Genomic DNA, 25,057 nt, shown 5'->3' with positions numbered 1-25,057 from the left:
CCAGTCTTTGGACTATATAGTTGTTCAGTGGACAGACAGATAATATCCCCAGATTTTCCCATCACTTCCAATTCTCTTTATTGTCTTTGCTAGGAGAACCAGAGATGTCTGGATTTACCTAGATATGAGCTCTTTTTAGAGGACTGTCCAGGCATCCGTATGGGTTTTCAAAACCTGGCAATTTGTCCGGGTTTTGAAAAGTGTTGAGCTTGGGGCTACGTCTGGAGGGACACTGCGCATGAGTAGATGCGAAGCAATGATATCACATGCATGTGAGTAACGTCATCGCGTCGCACATGAACAGTAAATCTACAGACATTGCCCAGAAGATATGAGGCTTGTGTGGGGCCATCGTTTGGGGAGGGGAGCAAAACAGGGCAGGGCAGTGGGCAGAATGGGATGGGGAGGAACAGGGTGGGGCTTTGGGCAGAACAGGGCGGGGCCACACTTGATTTGTGAATCAAAAATCAGGTAACCCTAGTCTTCGCTATCTACATAGAGATGTCCAGTTCCCGCTCAAATTGCTCTGACAGTCTCCCTCGGTCTTGGGCTTTGTCCAGAGACGGAACAACCAAAAGCCAGGAACTTCTTCTTGCACTATCTTTTATAACTTTTCCCCTCTCCTCAGGAAAAGGGCCTCATATTCCTCCCCTTTAGTCTGTGCTAGCCACAAACTGAAACCTCAGTGACCACCTGAAAAATCCTCCACTATTCGGGTTACCATATTTATGAAGACAAAAAAGAGGACACATAGCTACACCCCCAGCCCACTGCTAGCTTCACCCCTCCCCTAGGCGGTTGTCTGCTGTGTATAGTCAGGGCTGTAGCAAGCTATAATTGCACCCCATCCTTTCTTGTACTGCCCCCACCCTCTTCCCTATGATATATCAGACTTTCAGTTGTGAGTTTTGTATTTTATTCAAAATTAAAAATGTACTAAGACTCCCAAACAGAACCTGAAGTTCAAACAACAGTAAAAAACTTACAAGCTTGTTGTTAGGGCCGGTTGAAGCCAGTAAGAGCTGGTTGTGCAGCACTAACAGGGCAGACTGTAGCAACTGTGGTCTCCTTTTTTTTTTTAACAGAGAAGGGAAAGAAGAAAAAATTCGAGACCCAGTCAGACCCTCTAGCAATGGAGGGAGGGTAAGGTAGGGACCAGAGAAACCTCAACAGGAGAATAAAATTGCCATCTCACTGAAGAGAAACCTCAACAGGAGAAATAGAATGGCAGTCTCACTGAAGAGCAACCTCAACAGGAGAAAATAATTTTCCAGTCACACCCAGAATCCAGGAGCTAGTTGAATAGTGACCATCACCTGCTGGGAGATAGAGCATACTGAAGATACAGGAGGAGTGCCAGCCAATAGGACCACCTGTTAATCAGTTTCTCTATCTCCGCCTGCTGGTAGATGTGTGCTATCCCATTGGTCTCTGGATTCATCTGCTGCTGTTGCTAAGGAAGAGTGTGCTGTAGGTCCTGTGATGACATTTTAGGGTTTTTTGAGACTTCTTTTAGCATCTGGCGGTCTGCTTTGGGGATCAACTTGCTTGGAGACCAAACCTGGGCATGTTGGAAGTTGGTTTGAAAGTCCTCCACTTGTATACTATTTGCCGGACAGTGGAATGGCTAAAGTGAAATTCTTTCGAGATCTTTTTAAATCCCTTACCAGACTTATAAGCTGCTACAATCTTCTTTCTGAAGGCCTCAGACAACTCTTTTAATCTCACCATGATGTTCACTCTCATTGCAACAGTCATGAGCACATCAAACTAAATGTCTGAGGTTTAAGTAGTAAACAGGCTAATGGCAAATACTATTAAAAGTCCAAAATAATTTTTTTGCCATATATTTAACTGCTACAATGGTCGTGAGATGAATGGAAAGGAGAAACCTATTATTGACAGTACTAGCCCTGTCCTAAAGAAGAGTTGAAACGCGTTGATGGGAGGCAGTACGATATACAGTTGAACAATGCTACATAAAAGATAAGTGCATTTATGACCTTTACGGTTTGAAAAGCTTAAGAGAAATAGTTTATGAAAGCACATGAATGTGGAAGAAATGGTAAAGAATGACTATATACATATATAAAAAAAGTTTCATAAAAGGTTTAAAGTTAAACTAAATTAAATTGAGTTTTAATATTATTAAAGACTGATACAAAATAAGGGAGATATAAAGTTAACACACGTATAGGGTGAAGTCGGTGAGGAGTGCTGCTACCCTGACATAAAATTATCAGAGTAGCGTTCTGAGATATCCCCAGTGTGTTACCATTAATATATAGTTGTTTGCTACTTTATATGGCAAAACATTTCTTGAGGTTTAAGTAGGGCAAACCTCCTTCAAAATGCTGAATAATGATATTCTAATCATGTGCACCTAATGTGTGATTTGAGCCACTTTAAGTGGAAGGATATGTGGGAGTGTCCTAATTTATTCCTCAGTTAGAATACATATTTTTGTGGATATCTTTTGTTTCAGGTGTAAAATCAAAGAAAATTTGTGTTGTTTACCTGCAATTACATCACTTTCTTTTTCAGAGATAAAAAGATTGGACATCGATATGTGAACATTTCTTAAGAAAGAACTGAATATTTCTTGGGGTGTCCTAATTTTTTCACATAACTGAATACTTTAGAGGAGAAGCGGGATAGGGGAGATATGATACAGATGTTTAAATACTTGAAAGGTATTAATATAGAAACAAATCTTTTCCAGAGAAAGGAAAATGGTAAAACTAGAGGGCATGAATTGAGGTTGCAGGGTGGCAGACTTAGGAGTAATGTTAGGAAATTCTTTTTTTACAGAGAAGGTGGTAGATGCCTGGAATGCCCTCCCAAAGGAGGTAGTGGAGTTGAAAACAGTGATGGACTTTAAAAAAACATGGGATGAACACAGAGAATCTTTAATTAGACAATGAATGGTATAAAACAGTGGTCTCAAACTCAAACCCTTTGCAATACCACATTTTGGATATGTAGGTACTTGGAGGCCCTTAGAAAAAAAAATAGTTAATGTCTTATTAAAGAAATGACAATTTTGCATTATGATCAAGGAACTGTTTTATTTTACTTTTGAGATTATGATAAACATAATGAGGGCCTCAAAATAGTACCTGGCGGGCTGCATGTGGCCCCCAGGCCACAAGTATGAGACCACTGGTATAAAACAAACTAATGCTGGTACTGGGTGTTCATATATGGTGATTTGGTTTAGGCTGAGCTGGAGAGGGCTTTGATAGAATTTAGGATAAGCTGGAGTGGATGTTAATGGCAAATTTAGCAGTGGGAACCTATAGAAAGTACCAGGTGGACTTCCATGCAGGGCAGGATTAATCAATAGGCCAAGTGGCCACCTGTGAGCCCCTCCAGCATCGATTGGAAACCCTGCCGCCCCCCCCCCCCCCCCAAGAAAGGCAACGGGAACTGTAATTGTGCAAGCGGTGCTGCTTTCCCAAAGCTTCCCTCTGATGCAGCTTCCTGTTTCCGCCTGGGCGCATGGTGAGGTGGGGTGGGGCAGGGGGCCCCAAGTGTACTTGTGTGCCTAGGGGCCCTCGATGAATTAATCCTGCCCTGCTTCTATGGTCTATTTCCCAGAAATATTAAAGAAAAGACAATTTAGGACCGTTTGGGTCTTTATCTGCTGTCATTTATTGTTAAGTTATTACATTACAACAGAGGCATTTTTCAGGTGTGTGTGTAAGGGGGGGGGGGGGGGTGTCACACACAGAAAGGTGGTATATCAAATCCCACCCTCTTTTCCTTTAACGTGCAAATAGTAAAAAAAAAAAAGGTGATGGGGAGGTAGTGGTCAAATTTTGGGTCACAGAATGTCAATATCAAAAAGCAGTTTACCGTTTACATAGCAGCATAGCAGTTTAACCAGTTTATACAGCTTTAGAGTCCAATAGCACAGAGTGATTTGAAAAGCAACTCAAGTTTCTGAGGGAAGCTTTAAACAGAACCCCTAGAGTTAAATTACTATAACTGCTATGTTCATCTATTGAATGAATGCAAATGGTAAAACAAATAATCAAAGGTGATACCTTTTTACAGCACTAACTTAATAAATATATTTTTGACTAGATTTCCGGCGTTGTCACTCTCTTCTCTTTCCTTAGAATTTACAAATCCAGGAAAATATGGTTACAACGTCCTGTACCGCTCAACCGAAGCTAGTATGGCAAGGTACTATACATACAGTGGGGACCGAGGGCAAGACCCTCCCAATTCCAGCTACACAGCTCTCTCAGTTGCTGAATCCTTGTCAATCCGCCTTCTCCGTCCACTTACAACGCTTCTTCTGATTGGCTTTATCCAGCCGATCTAGCCAATGACAAAGCGGCTACCTTGGTGGAAGGAATAAATATAAGATGGCTGCTCATATAAAACCAAACGTCTGGTTCTTCTCTGCGGATGATAAAATATATTCTTTACTTATTTTTTGTGGTTTCTTGGGCTTTCGTTGTTGCCCCGAGAGATAGTATCAGGATTAAGCAGACCAATACTGTTTAGGTAGTGACTGGTGTGCAGGGGATGGTCGTATTAAAGAGAAAAGCTGCTTGTCTGAAGCCGGGAGTTAATACAGCGGAAACCGAGGGTGCCAGCTCCCTGAATAATTAGGCCTCAGCCCTCGCACGTTCTGTCAGTGGGCTCGGTAGAACCCGGTATAGGTTTTTCAGTAAGTAAATGCGCTTGTGTTTGGTGCTGAACACTTGCCCAAGACGAGATCGAGGCTTCGTCAGTCTACTATGGCTGTTTCCAGGTTGGTGTCTGATTGTTTCAAGGTATTATTTTTCGGGAGTCGGGGAGTTTCCGGTGAGCAGGCCGTAGTATCCGATGTGGACAGTAGCCTGAGTCGACAGGTTACGCCGTGGAAACTTTTATTTATTTTTAACGGTTGTTCGTTGGGGTATAGTTGTGCATTGTTTGTGTGTTGTCATTTGTTAATGTCAAAGTGCAGCAAAGTGTATACTGGATAAGCATAATAAACATTAAGGAGAAGCTTCATATGAAGGCGAGTTCCTATTATTTTAATATTGGACTGGTAAAACCATTAAGTAAGAGTTTTGAGGCTGGAAGTTTGATAACAATTATTTAGTTTCTTATTGTACAAAAGTTTATTTAGATTCTACCAGGGCCGTGCATTAAAGAAAATAGCTTATTTGATAAAATACTTTTCCTATGAACCCAATGTTGTTCTTTATTTTAATGACAATAAATGTCTATCTGTATTTCTAGTGGTTTGTGTATTTTTCGAATTGATCAGTGATTGTATTGTACGTTAATTGTATAGCTGAGAGAAAATTTTGAATTAATTGAAGAAACGTTGAAACCAGTTTTTCATGTTATGTATTTATTTGAAATAGTTTTATCTTTTTAGAAGCCTTCTGGTAGTAATGAATAAGTTTTAGTCTTTTTATGTCAAAATAAAATAATGTAAACATACCAAATTACAGTAGTTCTAGAGGTATTTGAATAATGTTTGTTTCTAGATTTTTGATGAACACATTTTAGTAATTATAAAGTATCTTTAAAAAAACTTTTTATAATCAAGAATTTTTAAGTTTGGGGCTTATTTACTAACCTTAACTATTGCTTGCAACTAACAAATGGTAACTACAAAATTACTGCACATTAGATAACCAGGAAGCTTGTGCAGTTACTACACATAATGCATTACTGATGATGTGGTTGCATTTAAGAATTTTGCTCTTACTGCTTCTGCCACTTCCCAATTCTGAGGGTCTATGGGAGCAGGAGTGATTCTTGGATTCCCCAGCCCTGTTAACAACTACCTTGGACCACTAGTTGGGGCTCGGAGTATCATGGGATTACTGAAAGGAGTTAGAGATGCCATTTTGAAATTCTGACAGGTGATGATGGTGTAGGTGCATCTGGGAATGCTGCTGTTCTCTACTAGACATAAGGGAACCCTGGTGTGGTGGTGGTGGGGGGTGCATATTGCATGCCATTACTTTTTCTTATCTTCTGTATTGTTAGGTTCCTTTCCTCTCAAGGCAGTGTGTAAACAGCCTTCTGATTCCCCTTGTTAGACATATATTAAGACCTAGATTCACTAACCTCATTTTTGGGGGGCGATCTGCATGCAAACCTTGGCCAAGTCTTGCCGGGTGGCCGATTCACAACAGTTCCTGCATTCAAATGATGTGGTTGGAAGCACGTCTACAAGCATGCCCACAGATCGCTGTTGAGCGATCGCGACACATGCGCCTTCCTTTTCTAGCCCTCTCCCCTCACCCCTCACACTGCGTGTCAGCCTGTCACTCTCGGAGCATAAGAAGTTCAGGGAACCTGCCAAAGCAGCCCAGCTCTGGCCTGGCCTTATGCGCCTCCACCTTCTCTGTGTCCCTTCTGCATTCCTTCTCCTTTGTGCCTCCGGTGCTGTTTTAACCTGCGGGAAAGCAGCATAGTGTGTTCTGGAACATGGAGGGGCATAATCAAAAACAACGTCTTAAGTCCCCTTTTGGCCTAAGGCCCTTGGCCAGGGGTGCCCCCACCTTTTTGGCTTTAGAGCTACTTTTAAAATGACCAAGTCAAAATGGTCTACCAATAATAAAATTTTAAAAAATACAAAGCAAGAGAAAATGTTATCATTTGTATTTGGGGTTTTTTTCTGAGGTCAAGGCAGATGACTTTAAAATATGCAATGTCACCTTAGTAACAACTATTGAAAAATAGACAAATATACCCCCTCCCCTTTTACTAAACCGTGATAGTGGTTTTTAGCGCAGGGAGCTGCGCTGAATGCCCCTCACTCCCGAAGCTAAAAACCACTATCACAGTTTAGTAAAAAGGGGCCATAGTGCAAAATATAGACAGCAGATATAAATTCTCAAAACGGACACATTTTGATCACTAAATTTGTGATCTACTGATCAATCACGATTGACCATTTGGGCACCCCTTCCCTAGGTGCACAAAGTAGGCAGCAGAGAAATGTCCATTCTCGAAAAAACATCCAAAATGTGATGGGTTTTTCCGAGAATGTCCTACCTGTATGTTCAGCAGTTTAATTGACCAAAATATTGCCCAAGTCCCAAATGCCCAAACAAGACCTTTTAGGTGAAGGAGAGACTAGTCCTTCGCCTAAAAGAAAGACTAGTCTTTCGGCGTCTCTCATAATGCCAGCTTGAGAATCGTGCAACTGTTGTTCCCCCCCCCCCCCCCCGGCAATGATCACGGCAGGAGAGATACCCAATCTGTCCTGCTGGGAACACCCCACCCACCCCTGAACCCGCATGATCTTCACCGGCAGGAGAGATGTCCAATCTCTCCTGCCAGACATTCCGCGAACCTGTGCAATCTTAACCAGCAAGAGGGATGCCCAATCCCTCCTGCCGGAATCCCCCCCTGAACCCGAGCAATAGCGATCTTCACCGGCAGGAGGGATGCCTAGTCTCTCCTGCCGGACACATCCCCCTCTGAACTCATGCGATAGCGATCTTCACCAGCAGGAGGAATGCCCAGTCCCTCATGATGGACACCCACCTGAACTCGCGCGATAGCGATCTTCACCAGCAGGAGGGATGCCTGTTTTGACTTAGTCTAAGTCAAAACGTATAAGTTCCATCCACGCAACCTGTCCCATCCTATCCACTCCTCAAAAATGCCCCTTTTCACTCTGGGCGCACAGAGGCAGTGAAAAGGCCTAAACTGGTTTTAGATCCCACATACCTATAATTACCTCATGCACTCACATCACTCCCAGAGATGTAGAATCTGATACCCCACATCTTGATGACATATCTAAAATGTCACTTAACCCCAATATTTCAGTTATTCAGTAGGCTCTCCAGCAATAGGCTCTTGAAATTGTTGGGTTAATGATATTGGAGGAGGGGGAAACAAAAAACACAAAGAGCCTTTAAGCAGCAGATAAAACCATCCAATGTAGACCTGAGCTGGTGGTATAAAAAAACAAGATGATGCCACTGAAAAGAAGTATAGTACAACAGTGTGCTCTCTCTGTATCATCTTCACTTTAAAAACTTTTCAAGCATGTTTCTTTACCGACGAGATATGTTAGTGACAGTGGGATGAATGCTTTCTGTAGCCTCCAGGGTACACCTCAAGGGCCAGATGCCAAGAATCTTGTGAATGTGGAGTCTTGTGAAAGCTATTTTTCCCCAACTGTGATGATTAGCTGTTCAGTGGGGAGGATTGTGCAGTTAGTGGTAGCAGAGCTTAATGGTTGGCTACTGTTCTTTGTGCTTCCTCCCCCCAACAAACCTGCCACAATTATTGATATTCCTTTTAACCTTGGGCAAGTAGGGGAGAGGGTATACTCATTCCTGATCTTATGGGCAGTTTAGATAACCTTGTTACATGTCTGCTCCTACTATTCTGGCTACCAACTTAGTTAGCTAAAGCACCTTGGACTAGCTTCTCTACTACTGTATCCTGCAGGCTGCAATGAAAGGGGAAGTAGCCTGTGGTACAATGCCTGCTGATTTTTAACTAATAAAACTGAATGGCTGTGGCGAGATACACCACTCACTTTTAAATGCTGCTGCTATTTTGATCTCCTCTTGAGCCAGCAGGGCTTGATCTCCCTGCTGGTCCCATTTCATCATCAGGTCTGATCCCTTGTGGATGACGACATAGCTCTGGGAAGTAGTTTATTATTTTTGTGTTACAACTGAAAATTAAAATTCGTATTTAAGAACTTTCACACAATCTGATCAAAATTCGTATTTAAGAACTTTCACACAGTCTGAAAAGGTAGACTGTGAGATACATTTCACTTATAGAAATTCAATAGTATAAATATATTTCTAATACAAACACTAGATAAGAGTAAAAATAAAATTTAGCATGGATTTTTTTTTGTGTGTTGCACATTCCCTTATGGTGTGCACCAGGTAATTTAAATCATTCATTGCAGGTAGTCTTAAAATATATGATCTTTATTTGGAGATATTGTGCTGCCTCAGATGCCACAAACCTTTAAATTTAGGATGCCTCTAACTTTCTATTAGAAAGCAAATTGCCATTAATTTTCTCTATTGGAATAAGCAGCTTGTGCTCCTTTATAAAGAACACATACCTTTCTCCTATTCTGAAAAACAACTTCCATTTCTGAAATCTCATCTGAGCAGCATACTTGCTAGTACCCTAGACTGCTTTAATATCCTAGGATATATTCTATCCATTCCTGTGGCTTGTTTCAGTGGTTCTTAAACCTGACCTAGGGGACCCCCCAGCCAGTTGGGTTTTCAAGATATCAATAATGAATATGCATGAGGCAGATTTGCATATAATAGAAGTGATAGGCATGCAAATAGCATAACATTAAAATGTTTGTTTATATACTGCATTAGCCTTTCGGTTCAAGGCGGCGGTGTACAGAATAGTAAAAAACATTAAGGAATAGTAATTTTTAACAAGTTAGAATACAAACACATAAAAAACAATAAATGAAAAATTGAGGTTAGTGATAGGGTAAGATAATGAGTGAAAGTTGTCTAATCTTGGGTTAATTTAAAACTGGGTCATCAGGTTTGGAGAAGAGGTGAGTTTTCTGGAGCTTTGTAAAATGCATGTATGATGTAGAAGAACGGATCAAATGACTCCATTCTGGATCTTTAGAAGCTGCTTGGTAGGATAAGAATTTATTGATGAATCTCTTATGTGAGAAACCTTTATCAGATAGGTCTGGAAAATAAGAAATGATTGGTGAAGTAATCAGGCAATAAACCACATAGGGCTTTATAGAAGAGAGCCAAATTTAAAAAGTACCCGATTCTCAATTTTTAGTCAGTGGAGTTTTTTTGTAGAAAGGAGTTAAGTGATCGAATTTTTTCAAGTTAAATATCAGCCTTTTTGCGGTGTTTTGAATTACAGTGGTACCTTGGTTTACGAGTGTTTTGCAAGACGAGCAAAACATTCGCAAAATCGGCGCCTCAGAAACCAAACACGCCTCGATTTGCGAGTGCCCCCCACCCCGCTAACCGGCACCCCCCCACCGCCATCAGGCACCCCCCCCCCCGCCACAACCTGAGGTCCCCCAACCCAACCGAACCCTCTTCTTACTTCAGTGTAGCCTCCGCACCGGCACCAGCATGTCCTGCCGGTGCCCGAAGATCTGCCTCCTGTGCTGGGCCCAGCACAGGAGGCAGATCTTTGGGCACCGGCAGGACATGCTGGTGCCAGTGCCGATGCCGGTGCGGAGGCTACACTAAAGTAATTAGAGGGTTCGGTTGGGTTGGGGGCCCTCAGGTCGTGGCGGGGGGGGGGGTGCCGGGTTGCTGGGGGGAGGGTGCCGGTTCACGGGGGGGGCCTTTGGGGGGAGCAATGACGGTTCTCGTGGAGGGGGAGCAGCGCTGCTGGCCTCGGAGGGGGGGTAGAGGGTGGGAACCTATCAAAGCGAGTTTCCATTATTTCCTATGGGGAAACTCACTTTGATAAACAAGCATTTTGGATTACGAGCATGCTCCTGGAACGGATTATGCTCGTAATCCAAGGTACCACTGTATGTTTAATTTGTCTAGAAGCCGGGCAAAGCTATACTTGTCACCTTTTTTTTTCCTTTTTGGGTTTTTGAAGGTGTACTTAAGGCTTTTTTTTTTTTCTACATATGAAACTTCTTGCTGTCTTTTGGTTTGTGTATTGTTAAACGTTTGTTTTTTTGCATTTTTCTTTTTTGCTTGCTCTTTGACTTTTTTTTTTTTTTCTTCTCAACGCCCCAAGCTTTTTGAAGTCTCCGAGGGTATACCTAATCAGTAGTACCGTTTTTTTTTTCTATATTTTTTCTAATTCCCACCTAAGTATCATGTATAAATTCACCTTTCTCCTATGTGTCTGTTGTCATTTGACTTTTAATTCTTTTGAGCAAGGACCATTTAATGTACAGCTCTTTGTGTGTTTGGTAGCATTTTAGAAATAATAAATAGTGGTAGTAGTATATAGTAGAGAATGACATGGGGACAAATTTTTCCTCGTCCCCACAGGATCTCATTTTCCCGTCCCTGCTCCATTCCTGCAAATTCTGTTCTCATCTGCAAGCCTCAAACACTTTAAAATCATACGTGTTGGAGGCTTGTGTGGTTAAGCCAGAGCTTACAGGAATGGGGCAGGGACAAGGACAGTGACAAAACTCGTGGGGACGGGATGGGGAAATTGAGTTCCTGCGGGGATGGGGAAAAATTTGTCCCAGTGTCATTCTCTAATATATAGCCCTGGCCATTAGCAGGTCCTTGTGAATATTCACATTAGTACTGTTAAAAAAAATAACCCCAAACCACCTTTTGACTAAACTCATTAACAATTTGTCCTTTTACTGTTTAGGCTAGATCGTCTCTTTATCTTACTGGACACTGGCACAACACCAGTAACAAGAAAAGCAGCAGCACAACAACTTGGGGAAGTAGTGAAGCTTCACCCCCATGAACTGAACAACCTGTTAGCCAAAGTAAGCAGTTTTTCTTAATGTATACAGAAATGGAACAGTCAAGAGGCTTGCTTTTAAGACAACAGCCTTTTCTAAGGTTAATGCAAACGGTGATGTATAAGAAGCTTATTGGCATGTCCTGCAAAGTATATAGCCTTTTGAAGATAAGTTCAAGGAAGTAATGGATCAAATCAGACTTCTGTGCCACATGTAATATTCTTTTTCTTTAGCGTCTCTCCAGACCGGCACAGTTCACTGATGAGTAATAGCTCACCATGACCATGAAGGTGGAGACTGAGACAAACTTTTGGCTGTAGTACAAGTGGCTGTGCAGTCTGTTCTCAGTCTCCAGTAGGTGTGGTAAGCTATTGCCGTCTTCTCTGGTTTAGTGTAGGACTGTTGGAAGTTGTGTAGTAGCCTTGTCCCTGTCTGGTGCCGGACTGAGCTTGGGGGAACCCTTTCGAGGATCTGTACGACTTCGGGGGCGTTAACATATGACAGGTCAAGTCCCTCCCCCCATTTCCTCCACCTCCCCAAAATTTTTCTAGAGGTGTTTCCCTGGCAAGGCATAGGGCTTGGAGAGCCAGTGGAGTCTGTTCTGAGAAAAAAAAATCCTGAGGCAGTTCCGGTCTGAAGGGAAGCCTTCAATTGATTGTAATTGATTTTTATTGTTAATGGCACTTTTCTTGTGGCTAGGTCGAGTATTGCACAATGAGCACTATTAAAGGGAAAAAGTGCTCATTGTGCTCCAGACGCGAGGTTGATGCGACTGGCCTGTGCTCGCGGTGTGCCGGCTGTTGCGAAGGGGAATTCTCATCGGCTTCATGTGCTGGCGTCCAGGGATCTCCTTCGCAAATGCCTCGCATGCCTGCAGCAAGCAGTGGGGAAGCCCAGGCTTCCCTCACCACCCACACAGGGATTCCCCTAGCCGCCAATTGTCAAGGAAATAAGGTTTCCCTTACTGCCGATGGTGTTGGAGGTCTCCCTTTCTGCTACTGGCTTGCCTGCTTTAGTGGTTGGGGCGATTCAGACCTCAGCCGCTGCAGGCCTTGGGAGTTTTTTTGGTGGGTTTACACCAGTTTTGACAGGAAGCTCCTCCATCTTGTCTGCAGCCTTAGGTGACCTTCCCCCTGTATTGGAGAGACAGGGTTAGGATTCTTCTGGATCTCCTGCTTTGACAGTGAGTTCCATTGGGCCGTCAGGGGTTTTTTCCCCTGATTTTGGTTTAGCTTTGTGCAAGGCTTATCTTCAGGCGGCTGGGGGGTCCTGCTTCCGCCCTGGGGGTCTCAGGGGGTGGGGTTTCTCCCTCCGCATCCACCCCTGTTCGGCCCCCCTCAGTGCTGGTTTCGACCCTGTCCCCTCCACTTTTGTCCAAGTGGTCAAGGGTCTCTTGGGACAATGTTTTGTACGGGGAGCAGTTTTCGCTTGAGGAAGAATTTGGCCCCTTGGTGGACCTCCAGGATCCACTGAAGGGGATGGATGCAGCTGGCAGAGGATTTTCAGTTCCGCCAGCTGGTGAGGATTCATAGAAACAAGACAGCAGATAAAGGCCAAATAGCCCATCTAGTCTGCCCATCCACAGTAACCATTATCGCTTTCTTTCTCTGTCTGAGAGATCCCACTTGCCTATCCCAGGCCGTCTTGAATTCAGACACAGTCTCTGTTTCCACTACCTCTTCCAGGAGACTGTTCCACACATCTACCACCTTTTCTGTAAAAAAGTATTTCCTCAGATTACTCCGGAGCCTATCATCTCTTAACTTCATCCTATACCAACTCATTGCAGAGTTTCCTTTCAAATGAAAGAGACTCGACTCATGCACATTTATATTATGTAGGTATTTAAATGCCTCTATCATATCTCCCCTCTCTCGCCTTTCCTCCAAAGTATACAGATTGTCCCCATATGCCTTATCATGAAGACCACATACCATTTTAGTAGCCTTCTTCTGGGCCGATTCCATCCTTTTTATGTCTTTTTGAAGGTGCGGCCTCCAGAATTGTGCACAATATTCTAAATGAGGTCTCACAAGAGTCTTATACAGAGGCATCAATACCTCCTTTTTCCTACTGGCCATACTTCTCCCTATGCAAGCTAGCATCCTTCTAACTTTTGCTGTCACCTTTTCAACCTGTTTGGCCACCTTAAGATCATCACATACAATCACACCCAAATCCCGCTCTTCCGTCGTGAACATAAGTTCTTCACCTCCTAATCAGGGGTGGGCAACTCTGGTCCTTGAGGTCCAGAATCCAGTTGGGCTTTCAGAATTTCCTGAATGAATATGCTTTGAAAGCAGTGCATGCAAATAGATCTCATACATATTCATTGGGGAAATCCTGAAAACCCGACTGGATTCCAGCCCTCGAGGACCGGAGTTGCCCACCCCAGCCCTAAACTGTACCGTTCCCTCAGGATTCTGCAGCCCAAATGCATGACCTTGAATTTCTTAGCATTAAATTTTAGCTGCCAAATTTCAGACCATTCTTCAAGCTTTGCCAGGTCTTTCTTCATGTTATTCACACCATCCGGTGTGTCTATTGCAGATTTTGGTATTATCCGCAAAGAGGCAAATTTTACCCGACAACCTTTCAGCAATATCATTTATAAAAATGTTAAAAAGAACGGGTCCAAGAACAGAACCTTGAGGCACCCCACTGGTAACAGCCCTTTCCTCAGAGTGATTGCCATTGATCACCTCCTCTATTGTCTTCCACTCAACCAGTTTCTGACCCAGCCCGTCACTTTGGGACCCATCCCAAGGGCACTCAGTTTATTTATTAGACATATGTGTGAAACACTGTCAAAGGTTTTGCCAAAATCTAAATACACATCATCTAGCGCACATCCTCTATCCAATTCTCTGGTCACCCAGTCAAAGAAATTGATCAGATTTGTCTGACAAGACCTACTTCTAGTGTTGCCTCCAGTCCTGTAATCTGCAGGATACCAGCAATTTGATCATTCTCTGTTTTAAAAGCGTTTCCATTAATTTGCTTACCACAGAAGTCAGACTTGCCGGCCTTTAATTCCCTACTTCTTCCTTACTTCTACTTTTGTAGAGAGGGACCACATCTGCCCTTCTCCAGTCCTCCGGTACCACTCCCGACTCTAGAGACTCATTGAAAAGGTCAGTCAGCGGAGTTACCAGAACTTCCCTGCGTTCCTTCAGCACTCTCAGATGTACACCATCCGGCCCCATCAGTTTGTGTACCTTTATTTTAGCTTGCTCCTCACAAACACAACCCTCTGAAAATCGATCAGGGTCTATTACTCCTCCATCCCTATTCATGTTTGTCTTCTGTGGTCCTGTTCCCAGCGCTTCAGCCGTGAACACAGAATTGTTAAGCAATTCGGCCTTTTCTTTATCAGCTTCTACATATTCCTCCCCTTCATCTTTGAGACTCACAATGCCATTTTTGCACTTCTTCCTATCACTAATATATCTAAAAAATGTCTTGTCTTCCCATTTTACCATGTCAGCTATTTTTTATTCCATTTGCATCTTTGATTTCCTGACTATACGACCAGCCTCTCTTAACTTTTACAGATATTTTTGCCTGTCTTCCTCTTTCTGCAATCTTTTGTAGTGTATGAAAGCTAACTTCTTATTATCCCAGGACAAGCAGGCAGGTATTCTCACATATGGGTGATGTCATCTGACGGAGCCCCGATGCGGATGCCTCACAAGCAGACTTGCTTGAAGAAACTAGAAGTTTCGAGTCGCCCGCACTGCGCATGCACTAGTGCCTTCCTGCCCAGCACAGGGCGCGTCTCCTCAGTTCTTAGTTTTCCGTGGAGCCGAGAAGTCCGTCTTTGACTCTCTGCGTTCAACTTTGTTCACTTTTGCCTTCTCTCAACTGCGGTTGGTGTATATTCGTCACGAATTGCTGTTTTACTTTGTTTTATTTGTTTTATTAGTTTTAAAAAAAATAATAATTTTTTTTCAACTTCCGTCCATTCCCCGGGACAGGCCGCTTGGCTGCAGCCTACGAGCTTCGACCTTACAGCGGCTGTTTTATGGCCTATGTCCCGGCCTGCTACAGGCTTTAAGAAGTGTAGCAAGTGTTGGCACGCGATCTCGATCACAGACCCTCATAGACGCTGCCTCAAGTGCCTTGGGCCTTCACATCATCCCAGGTCGTGCCTGCCTTGCCAAACACTTCAGCCTCGTGCTTTTAAGCGTCGTTGCATTCAGATGGACAAGCTCTTCGAGATGGAGTCTTCGACTGATCCCTCGACTTTGAAGGTGTCTTCGGCCTCGACTTCCATCGAGCCTCCTTCCGCGCCTCCTGCTTCTACCTCGAGCCTCATCAAACCTTCATCGTTTGCAGCAGCTCTTGCTTCGACGTCATCTGCTGTATCTTCCCCTGTTTCCTCAGGTCAGATAGCTCAGCAGTCGGTTTCGCCGGTGGTGATTAAAGTGTCTAAGACTACTAAGTCGAAGCACACTCACACTGCCTCAAAGGAACCTCCAGCCAAGGCAGGTGGTCCGGTTTCAGATGCAGATCCCTCCTTGCTGGCTTCTTTCCAGACCATATTAGAGAAGCAGTTTCTTCAGTACCTCACTATTATGGGTCCTAAACTGCTTCCTATTATTCTGCCTGGGCATTCAGCAGACTCCCGCGAGGTCGAGCCGCTTCCTATGTCCCAGTCGGAGTCACACTCTTTGCAGGGAGCAGAGTTTCTGCGAGTGTCTGGTTTGCCTCCTAAGCTCGAAAGGCAAGGAGCAGAGTCTTTGCGAGTGCATCGAGGTTCCTCCTCCAAGCCTCTGGAGCTTCAATCTACAGCCTCTAGTCCTATTCATACAATGGCATCGGCTGCTCCCGTCTCCGAGGCGAAATCTCGATCCTCGAGATCTGGTTCTAGACACAGTTCTCACCATCGTTTGAGGCCTTCTTAGAGACATTCTTCCAGGCATCGTTCTTTGCAGGATGTACCATCTTCCTCGAAGCCTCGCTCTACTCCATCCTCGACTAGACCATCGACTCCTCATTCCAGGTCCCCGATGCCGGACCTCGAGGATATTCCGGCCTCGATTGCTTCGTCCAAGTCACCAGGTTCCTATGAGACTTTTTTCCCATGCCGAAGCTTCTTCTTTGACATGTGCTGCCTCGATGTCTTCGAGTCCTTCTCGAGGCAAAGCATTGTCGGATCGGTTATCTTTTTTATCTTTCCTCCGACAGATGGCTGTGGACTTGGATGTGAAATTGGACACTGGCTCTAAATATTCTAAGGAATATCTCGAAGTCATGCGTCTTCCTCAGCCTCCAGCAGAGTGTCTCAAGCTTCCACTTCACAAGTTTTTGGACCAGACTTTTGCTCAATGCATGGAGACCTCGTTTTCCATTCCAGCAGTTCCTGGAAAATTGGACTCGAGATATAAAACGGTGCATCGCAAGGGATTTGACAACTCAGTTATCTCATCAGTCCCTGCTAGTTGAATCTTCCTTGAAGATATCCCATCCTTCCAAGGTCTATACCATAGTCCCTCCTGGTCGGGAGGGGAAAACTATGGACAAATTCGGATGTCGCATTTACCAGAATGCTATGATGTCTTCTAGAGTCCTTAATTATAATTTTTATTTCATTACTTATTTTGAATTTCTTCTTTCGCTTCTGCCGAAGTGTTTGACTTGTATGGATAATCACATGCATTTTGAGTTTCAAGAAGTCATTGCTTCTTTTTCTCAGCTACGTCTCCATCTCCTGCAATTGTCTTACAATGCCTTTGAGTTATCTGCCCGAGCGGCTGCTTGCTCTGTGGCTATGCGTCATCTTGCATGGCTTTGTACCATTGACATGGACCCTATCCTTCAAGATTGATTGGCTAATGTTCCTTGTCAGGGCAACGACCTCTTTGACGAGTCCATCGAGGCAGCCACTAAAAAATTATCTGACCATGACAAATCATTTGCTTCCATTGTCAGACCTAAACCAAAGCCAGCTCCTGCTAAGCCTGCACACCCTGCTGTCATCTATCAAAGGCGTTTTGCTCCAAAGCTGGCTCCTTACACTCGCCCTCCTCTGAAAAAAACAGCCACTTCAAAAGCAACAGAAATCACAACCTTCTGCGGCACCTAAGGCTTCTCAGCCTTTTTGACTGTTTACACCAGAGCATAACCTCCACCGTTCTGTCTCTGTCTCCTTTTCCCCCTATAGGAGATCGTCTCCATCATTTTTACAACAGATGGGCACTAATAACATCCAATCTTTGGGTGCTTACCATCATCAGGGAAGGATACTCTCTTCATTTCACTCATGTTCCTCCAGAGCTTCCTCCAAGAGAGTATCCTTTCAATCCATCCCAGACTGCCCTTCTTCTTCGGGAAGCTCAAGCTCTGCTTCATCTCCATGCCATCGAACCAGTTCCTTTGGAACAGCAGAACAGGAGGTTTTACTCCCATTACTTCCTTGTTCCAAAGAAGACGGGGGATCTGCGACCCATTCTGGATCTCAGGGCTCTCAACAAATTTCTAGTCAAAGAAAAGTTTTGAATGTTGTCCCTAGCATCCCTTTATCCCCTCCTCGAGCAGAACTGGTTATGCTCTCTGGATCTCAAGGAGGCCTACACTCATATTCCCATCCATCTGGCCATGCCGTCAATATCTCAGATTTCGGGTGGGGAATCTGTATTACCAATACAGAGTTTTACCCTTTGGCCTGGCCTCGTCTCCCAGGGTGTTCACCAAGTGCCTGGTAGTGGTAGCCGCAGCTCTCCGGAATCATGGTCTTCAGGTATTTCCCTACCTAGACGACTGGCTCATCAAAGATTCTACCTCTCAAGGGGTTATTGTAGCGACCCAACAGACTACCTGGTTCCTACAAAGCTTGGGATTCGAAATCAACTTTCCCAAATCTCAACTTCAACCTCTCAGAATCTACAATTCATTGGAGCTGTTCAGGACCCTGTCCAACTCAGAGCATTCCTTCCACAACAAAGTCTGGATGCTCTGCTTCACCTCTGCCACACAGTGTCTTCTCGCTCTTCCATCTCTGCGAGACACATGATGGTGCTTCTGGGTCACTTGGCCTCCACAGTACACGTGACTCCTTTTGCCAGATTTCACCTCAGAATTCCTCAGTGGACCCTGGCATCTCAATGGACGCATGTTTGCAATCCTCTTTCTCGACACATCACAGTCACTCCTTCTTTGAATAAGTCTCTCCGTTGGTGGATGCTCTCTTCCAATCTTTCCAGAGGCTTGCTTTTTCAAACGCCCCCTCATCAGAAGGTCCTTATGACAGACTCGTCGATTACGCTTGGGGCGCTCATCTCGATGGTCTCCGTACTCAAGGCCTCTGGACCAGTACGGATCGCCAGTGTTATATAAATCAGTTGGAACTCAGAGCGATCCTCAAAGCTCTCCATGCTTTTCAACATCTCCTTCACGACACAGTAGTCCTCGTCCGCACAGTAGTCCAAGTCGCCATGTATTATGTCAACAAACAGGGAGGGACAGGATCTGCCTCCCTTTGTCAAGAAGCTCTGGAAGTTTGGGACTGGGCAATCCGTCACAACACCTTCCTCAAAGCTGTTTTCATTCAAGGGGTTCAGAATTGCTTGGCGGACAACTTGAGTCGTCTCCTGCAACCTCACGAATGGACTCTCCATTCCTCGTCTCTTCATCATATTTTCTCACAGTGGGGAACGCCTCAGATAGACCTCTTTGCAGCTCCCCACAACTACAAACTGCCTCAGTTCTGCTCCAGGATATACTCTCCTCACCGCCTTGAGGCAGATGCTTTTCTTCTGGAATGGACAAATCTTTTCCTCTACGCATTTCCTCCATTCCCTCTCATTTTCAAGACTCTAGTCAAATTGAAGAACGATCATGCCACCATGATTCTAATCGCTCCTCGGTGGCCGAGACAACCATGGTACTCCCTTCTACTTCAACTCAGCAGCAGGAAGCCATACCTTCTTCCAGTTTTTCCTTCTCTGCTTACACAGAGTCAAGGATCCTTCATCCTTCATCCTAACCTGCAGTCTCTACACCTGACAGCCTGGTACCTCTCAACATAACCCCTCTTCAGTTTTCTCAATCTGTAAGAGACGTTTTAGAAGCTTCTAGAAAGCTTACCACTAGACAATGCTATCACCAAAATGAACTAGATTTTCTACATTGTGTTTTACTCATCATAAGGAGCCTCAGCATTCCTCCTTATCTTCTGTTTTGGACTATCTTTTGCACTTATCCAATTCTGGCCTCAAGTCTACATCCATACGAGTCCATCTCAGTGCAATTGCGGCTTTTCATCAGCCTATTGAAGGGAAACCTCTCTCTGCTCATCCGGTGGTTTCCAGATTCATGAAAGGACTTTTCAATGTCAAACCTCCTCTCAAACCACCTCCTGTGGTTTGGAACCTCAATGTTGTCCTTTCTCAACTCATGAAGCCTCCATTTGAACCAATTGATAAGGCTCATCTGAAGTATCTCACTTGGAAAGTGGTATTTCTCATTGCCCTCACTTCTGCTCGACGAGTCAGTGAGCTACAAGCTTTAGTAACTGATCCACCATTCACTGTGTTCCATCATGATAAGGTGGTTCTTCGTACTCATCTGAAATTCCTACCTAAAGTGGTCTCAGAATTTCATCTCAACCAATCCATTGTACTTTCAGTGTTTTTTTCCAAAGCCTCATTCTCACCCTGGAGAATTGGCTCTTCATACTCTGGACTGTAAACATGCTTTGGCCTTCTACTTGGAATGCACCAAACCACACAGAACTGCTCCTCAACTTTTTGTCTCCTTTGATACAAATCAGTTAGGACATCCAATTTCTAAACACACCATCTCCAACTGGATGGCGGCTTGTATCTCTTTCTGCTATGCCCAGGCTGGATTACCACTTCACAGTAAAGTCACAGCCCATAAAGTCAGAGCAATGGCAGCTTCGGTAGCTTTCCTCAGATCTACACCTATTGAGAAAATTTGCAAGGCTGCTACTTGGTCCTCGGTTCATACCTTCACTTCTCACTATTGTCTGGATACTTTCTCCAGACAGGAAGGACAGTTTGGCCAAACAGTATTACAAAATTTATTCTCCTAAGTTGCCAACATTCCCACCATCCCATTCTGGTTAGCTTGGAGGTCACACATATGTGAGAATACATGCCTGCTTGTCCTGGGATAAAGTACAGTTACTTACCGTAATAGGTGCTATCCAGGGACAGCAGGCAGCTATTCTCACAACTCACCCACCTCCCCTGGTTGGCTTCTCTGCTAGCTATCTGAACTGAGGAGACGTGCCCTGTGCTGGGCGGGAAGGCACTCGCGCATGTGTGGTGTGGGCGACTCGAAACTTCTAGTTTCTTCAAGCAAGTCTGCTTGTGAGGCATCCGCATAAGGGCTCCGTCGGATGACGTCACCCATATGTGAGAATAACTGCCTGCTGTCCCTGGATAACACCTGTTACGGTAAGTAACTGTGCTTTCCTTACCTTCTCAGCTACTACTTTTGAGAACCAAAGTGACCTTCTTTTCCTCTTAATTTTTCTTAATAGCCTCACAAAAGGTTTGTCGCCCTTACAATTGCTCCTTTCAGTTTTGCCCACCGTATTTCCACTTCATCCAGACATTCCCACCCAGACACAAATTCTTTGATGTAAACCCCTACAGTGTTCTCCCCAGAAATTTTTTCCAGCCGGGTGGCATGAAAAAGTAGCCGGGCGGGCGGGGTGGGGAAATTTGGTAGTGGGGCAAATTAAATGTATACTATTTTTATTAGTTAATTATTATTATTTTCCAATGCTCGATATGACTTCCTTTTTTAAGGTTTGACACTTTACTAAATTTAAGAAGCATCCAATTCTAGAAATAGTATAGAGGTTTAAAAAAGGGAAATGCGTTAATGAAGTCATTAGGTTCAATCTAACCATTTATTTCTGCATGAATTTAAACAACTAAAAAAAAAAGATAAATATAGCTCATCCAGTCATACAAGAAATGGCTGTACAACACCTCTAACAATGTTTTGATCACTAGGTTCCTTCCTGAGGTCTCACTGAGGATATGAAATAGATGCTATCCCCACTTCCAGTCCTCTTCCACATAATTTATGCAGAGGTGTTACTGAGCCTTGAAGGGCACCTGTGTGATTGATCTTTATCTGCTTCTTTTTTATTTTGCTATACTGCAAAGTAAGAACTAGGGCAAAACAGTATAGGTAAAGATGCAGGTAATAATTAGCAATGTATAAAAAATATTTTATTTTTATTTGCTTATAATGTCATTTGAAAGCTGCTTGATGATAATGCAACTTTAATTTAATTCTTTATAATGGGTGTGTCTGTGTGTTGAGGGGACAACACCTATGTCAACAGTAAAGTTAGAATAGGGTCATTAAATCCAGTGGTGTACCTAGTATATATGACAGCCAGTGCTAATCATTTTTTTAACAAACCCTCCTCTATATAAAAAAAGATATTTTTTAGTAATAATCCATGAGTCACACAATAAGGGTGCATCTAGGAAAAGGCAGCATCTTTAACACTGCAGTGAGCACGATAGCACCAACACACGCATTGTAAAACTAAACAAACCAGATCCTACACAGTCAATTGATCCCGTAGTCGATGCTAACAGAAAACCATGTCCTTTTCATACACACAGAACACAGATACACCCTCGCCCAATATGGAATAATCACAAACTAAAAATAGAAATATGTAGACAAAAGTTAAACTGAACAAAGAAACCAGACTCTGCATACAATGCAACACCATAGGGGACATGTGTCACTGTTTCTAATACTGTGCAAAATATAAAGACAGTAGATGTAAATTTGAAAAAAACTTCTACATAAGTCACCACTTTACAAATTAACAAATAGAAATAAAATAATGAGAAATATGAAAATACCATTTTATTGGACTAATCCATTTTTTCAATTAGCTTTCAGAGGCCAAATCTTTCTTCAAGACAGTACAGTATACAGCTGTTATGGTATCCTGTCCTGACCTGAGGAAAGGGGTTTATTCCCCCCCAAAATTGCCTTATTTCCATTTCCTATTGATAAATTTTAATCAACACAGTTACAATACTACTTGATTCTACGTAAAGCAACAAAAATATTTTTTTTCTACCTTTTGTCGTTTCTGCTTTAGTCATCTTCTCTTCACTCTCTTCTTTCTATTTAGCATTTGTCCTCGCTCCCTTCCATGCAACATCTGTCCTCTCTCTTTGCCTCTTCCACCCTGCCTCTGCCCTCTCTCTCTCTACCCCTTCCATCTACTGTCCACCCTATCTCTGCCCCTTGCATCCACTGTCCACCCTTTCTGCCTTTTCCATCCAGTGTCTGCCCTCTCTCTGTTCCATATGGTATCTTCCCTCTTTCTATGTCCCTTCAATAAACTCTATATCCTGTGCCCTTTCTCTCCTTTGTACATGATTTATTTCAGCTTCAACCCCTCTCCATTTTTTGTCTCCACCCTTCCCCTATGCTCTGGCATCTCTCTCTTCTCCTTTCCTTCCTTCCTTCCTTCCCACTCCACCCCATGGTCTGACATCTCTATCTCCTTCCCTTCTCTCCCCCCTCTCCAGTATCTGCCTCCTGTCTTTCCCCTTTGGTCCAGGCTTCTCTCTTTCTCTCCGTCTTTCTTCTGTGAGGAGATCATATTGATCTTGAACACTGAATAATTCTTCCACATTCTCCATATCACTGTACTGTAGTCTGGTCCAGCAGACTGCTTTGGCACTATTACATGGGTAATAGTAAATTCATTATGCATCAGCTTTCCACACAGAACGCCACAAGTCTCTATTTCTTGTGCTGTGTTTACATCTGCCAGCAGCAGAAACTTGTGAGACAGATCCCTTGGCAATACTACACTTCGGAGCCCTTTGACCATCTGGTTCTGTATGGCTGCAGGCTTTAAAGCTCTGTTTACTGGAGGAGACTGTCCAGCATACATAGTTGTATCGCTCTTAAGGATCTGATCAGAGATTACATTAGACAAGGTAGTATTTTTAGGCATGGAAAAACAGGACATGTTCTCCTCAATCTGCTCAGATGCCCTTTAATGTTCATCTGATCTCGGGCTAAATCTTGCCTCCTGAGCTGGTCTTCAAAGGAGAGCGGAGTGAGAGCCATATCAGCAGTGAGATCCGTTTTGGGCCGCATGTTGTGCAGGGCTGGACTAAGGCAAGTTGTAAGCTTCCTTCTATCGCTGACCTAACTTCCATAAGTCAGCAACGGAGGGAAGCTTACAACTCGTTGCTCTCGCTTGCTTCGGGCCTTCCTCATTGCTGGGTCCTGCCTTCACGGAAACAGAAAGTAGGCAGGACCAATGTTCCCTCTAAGGATTGATGAGGTGTGTGCAAAAAAAAATATGCATGAGCGACAAGTTACATATTCCACAAATTTATGAGCAGGCACGGAGGACGCATTTTTAAACAAATGTAGTTTATCCTTGTACTCCTTATGTATTTTTAATCATCTATGGATATGTTTGTATGTTTATTGTTCAAATGGTTTTATTTATTTCCCAAAATTTATTTTTGTTATACACATTGAAAATATTTGATATTGCGTTTAAATCAAAATATCAATAAACTTGAAACTTGAAACGAGTGCCCATGAAATTGTGGGAGGGTTAAATACTCAAAACTTAGAAGAATAACAATTTACTTAAAGTTTTTGCTTCGCCAGCTTTCTGGTATCTTTACATAATGCAGTGGTGTACCTAGCATATGTAACACCCGGGGCCCATCATTTTTTGGCACCCCCCCCCATCTGTACGAAAAACATGATTTTTAGTAACAAGCCACACGTCACACATGAGTACCTAGGAAAAGGCAGCATCTTACATATTGCAATGAACAGTACATCAATACACTCATTGTAAAACTAAACAAGCCAGACCAGCACAGATCAATCCTACACCGTCAATCCTAACAGAAAACTATGTCTTTCGAACACACAGAACACAGAACACACCTTCGCCTAGTATGGAATATGTAATCACAAACTAACCCCTCCCTCTTTTACAAAACTGTAGTGTGGATTTTAGCTACGGAGGTAACAGCTCTGATGCTCATAAAATTCTGAGCATCAGAGCCGCTACCACCACGGCTGGTGCTAAAAAACACTTCACAGTTTTGTAAAAGGGGGGATAAAATAAAAATACATAGACAAAGGTTAAACTGAACCAGCAAGAAGCTGGACTCTGCATACAATGCTTCACAGAAACAGTGACACATGTCTCCTAAAGCAATAAATAAATAGAATTTTTTTTCTACCTTTGTCTTCTGTGGTTTCTGCTTTCCTCATCTTCTTGTAACTCTCTTCCTTCCATCCACTGTCTGCCGTCTCTCTTCCCCTATATGGCATCTTCTCTCCTTCTATGCCCCTTCCAGAAACTGTATGCCTCCCCCTTCCATCTCTCCTTTCACCCCTATTGGTCTGGCATCTCTCTCCTCGCCTTCCCTCTCCCACACCTCTCCTCTGCAATCCCTTTCCCTTTTCAATTTATTTTCTGCATCTGTCTAGATTATGTTCTTACTACCCTCTCATCAATGTCCTTTTTTACTGTCTACCTAAAGCTTGCCACCTCTTTCCCTCACCCCTCCAGTGTTTCCCTAACTCAATCCTTTTCTCCCCATCATGTGTCCTCCTTTTATTTATCCCCTCCTTCCA

The 25,057-nt window shown here is 43.5% G+C and overlaps 1 protein-coding gene across 3 annotated transcripts in view; it reads left to right on the top strand.

Annotated features, from left to right (window-relative positions):
* Positions 1 to 4,385: 4,385 nt before the first annotated feature.
* Positions 4,386 to 25,057, top strand: part of BTAF1 (B-TFIID TATA-box binding protein associated factor 1) — a 394,756-nt gene continuing 374,084 nt past the window's right edge. For 2 of the 3 annotated variants that reach the window (XM_033943697.1, XM_033943698.1), the window contains exons 1-2: positions 4,387 to 4,768; positions 11,314 to 11,437. In XM_033943697.1, coding sequence (XP_033799588.1) covers positions 4,755 to 4,768; positions 11,314 to 11,437 — 138 coding nt within the window. In that variant the 5' untranslated portion in view covers positions 4,387 to 4,754. Of the gene's footprint in view, positions 4,769 to 11,313; positions 11,438 to 25,057 lie in introns of all 3 variants that reach the window. The other variant, XM_033943700.1, reaches the window with a different exon arrangement.

The sequence above is a fragment of the Geotrypetes seraphini genome, chromosome 4, assembly GCF_902459505.1.
Source record: "Geotrypetes seraphini chromosome 4, aGeoSer1.1, whole genome shotgun sequence".
Taxonomy (NCBI): Eukaryota; Metazoa; Chordata; class Amphibia; order Gymnophiona; family Dermophiidae; genus Geotrypetes; species Geotrypetes seraphini.
This window is presented reverse-complemented; position numbering and strand designations above follow the sequence as displayed.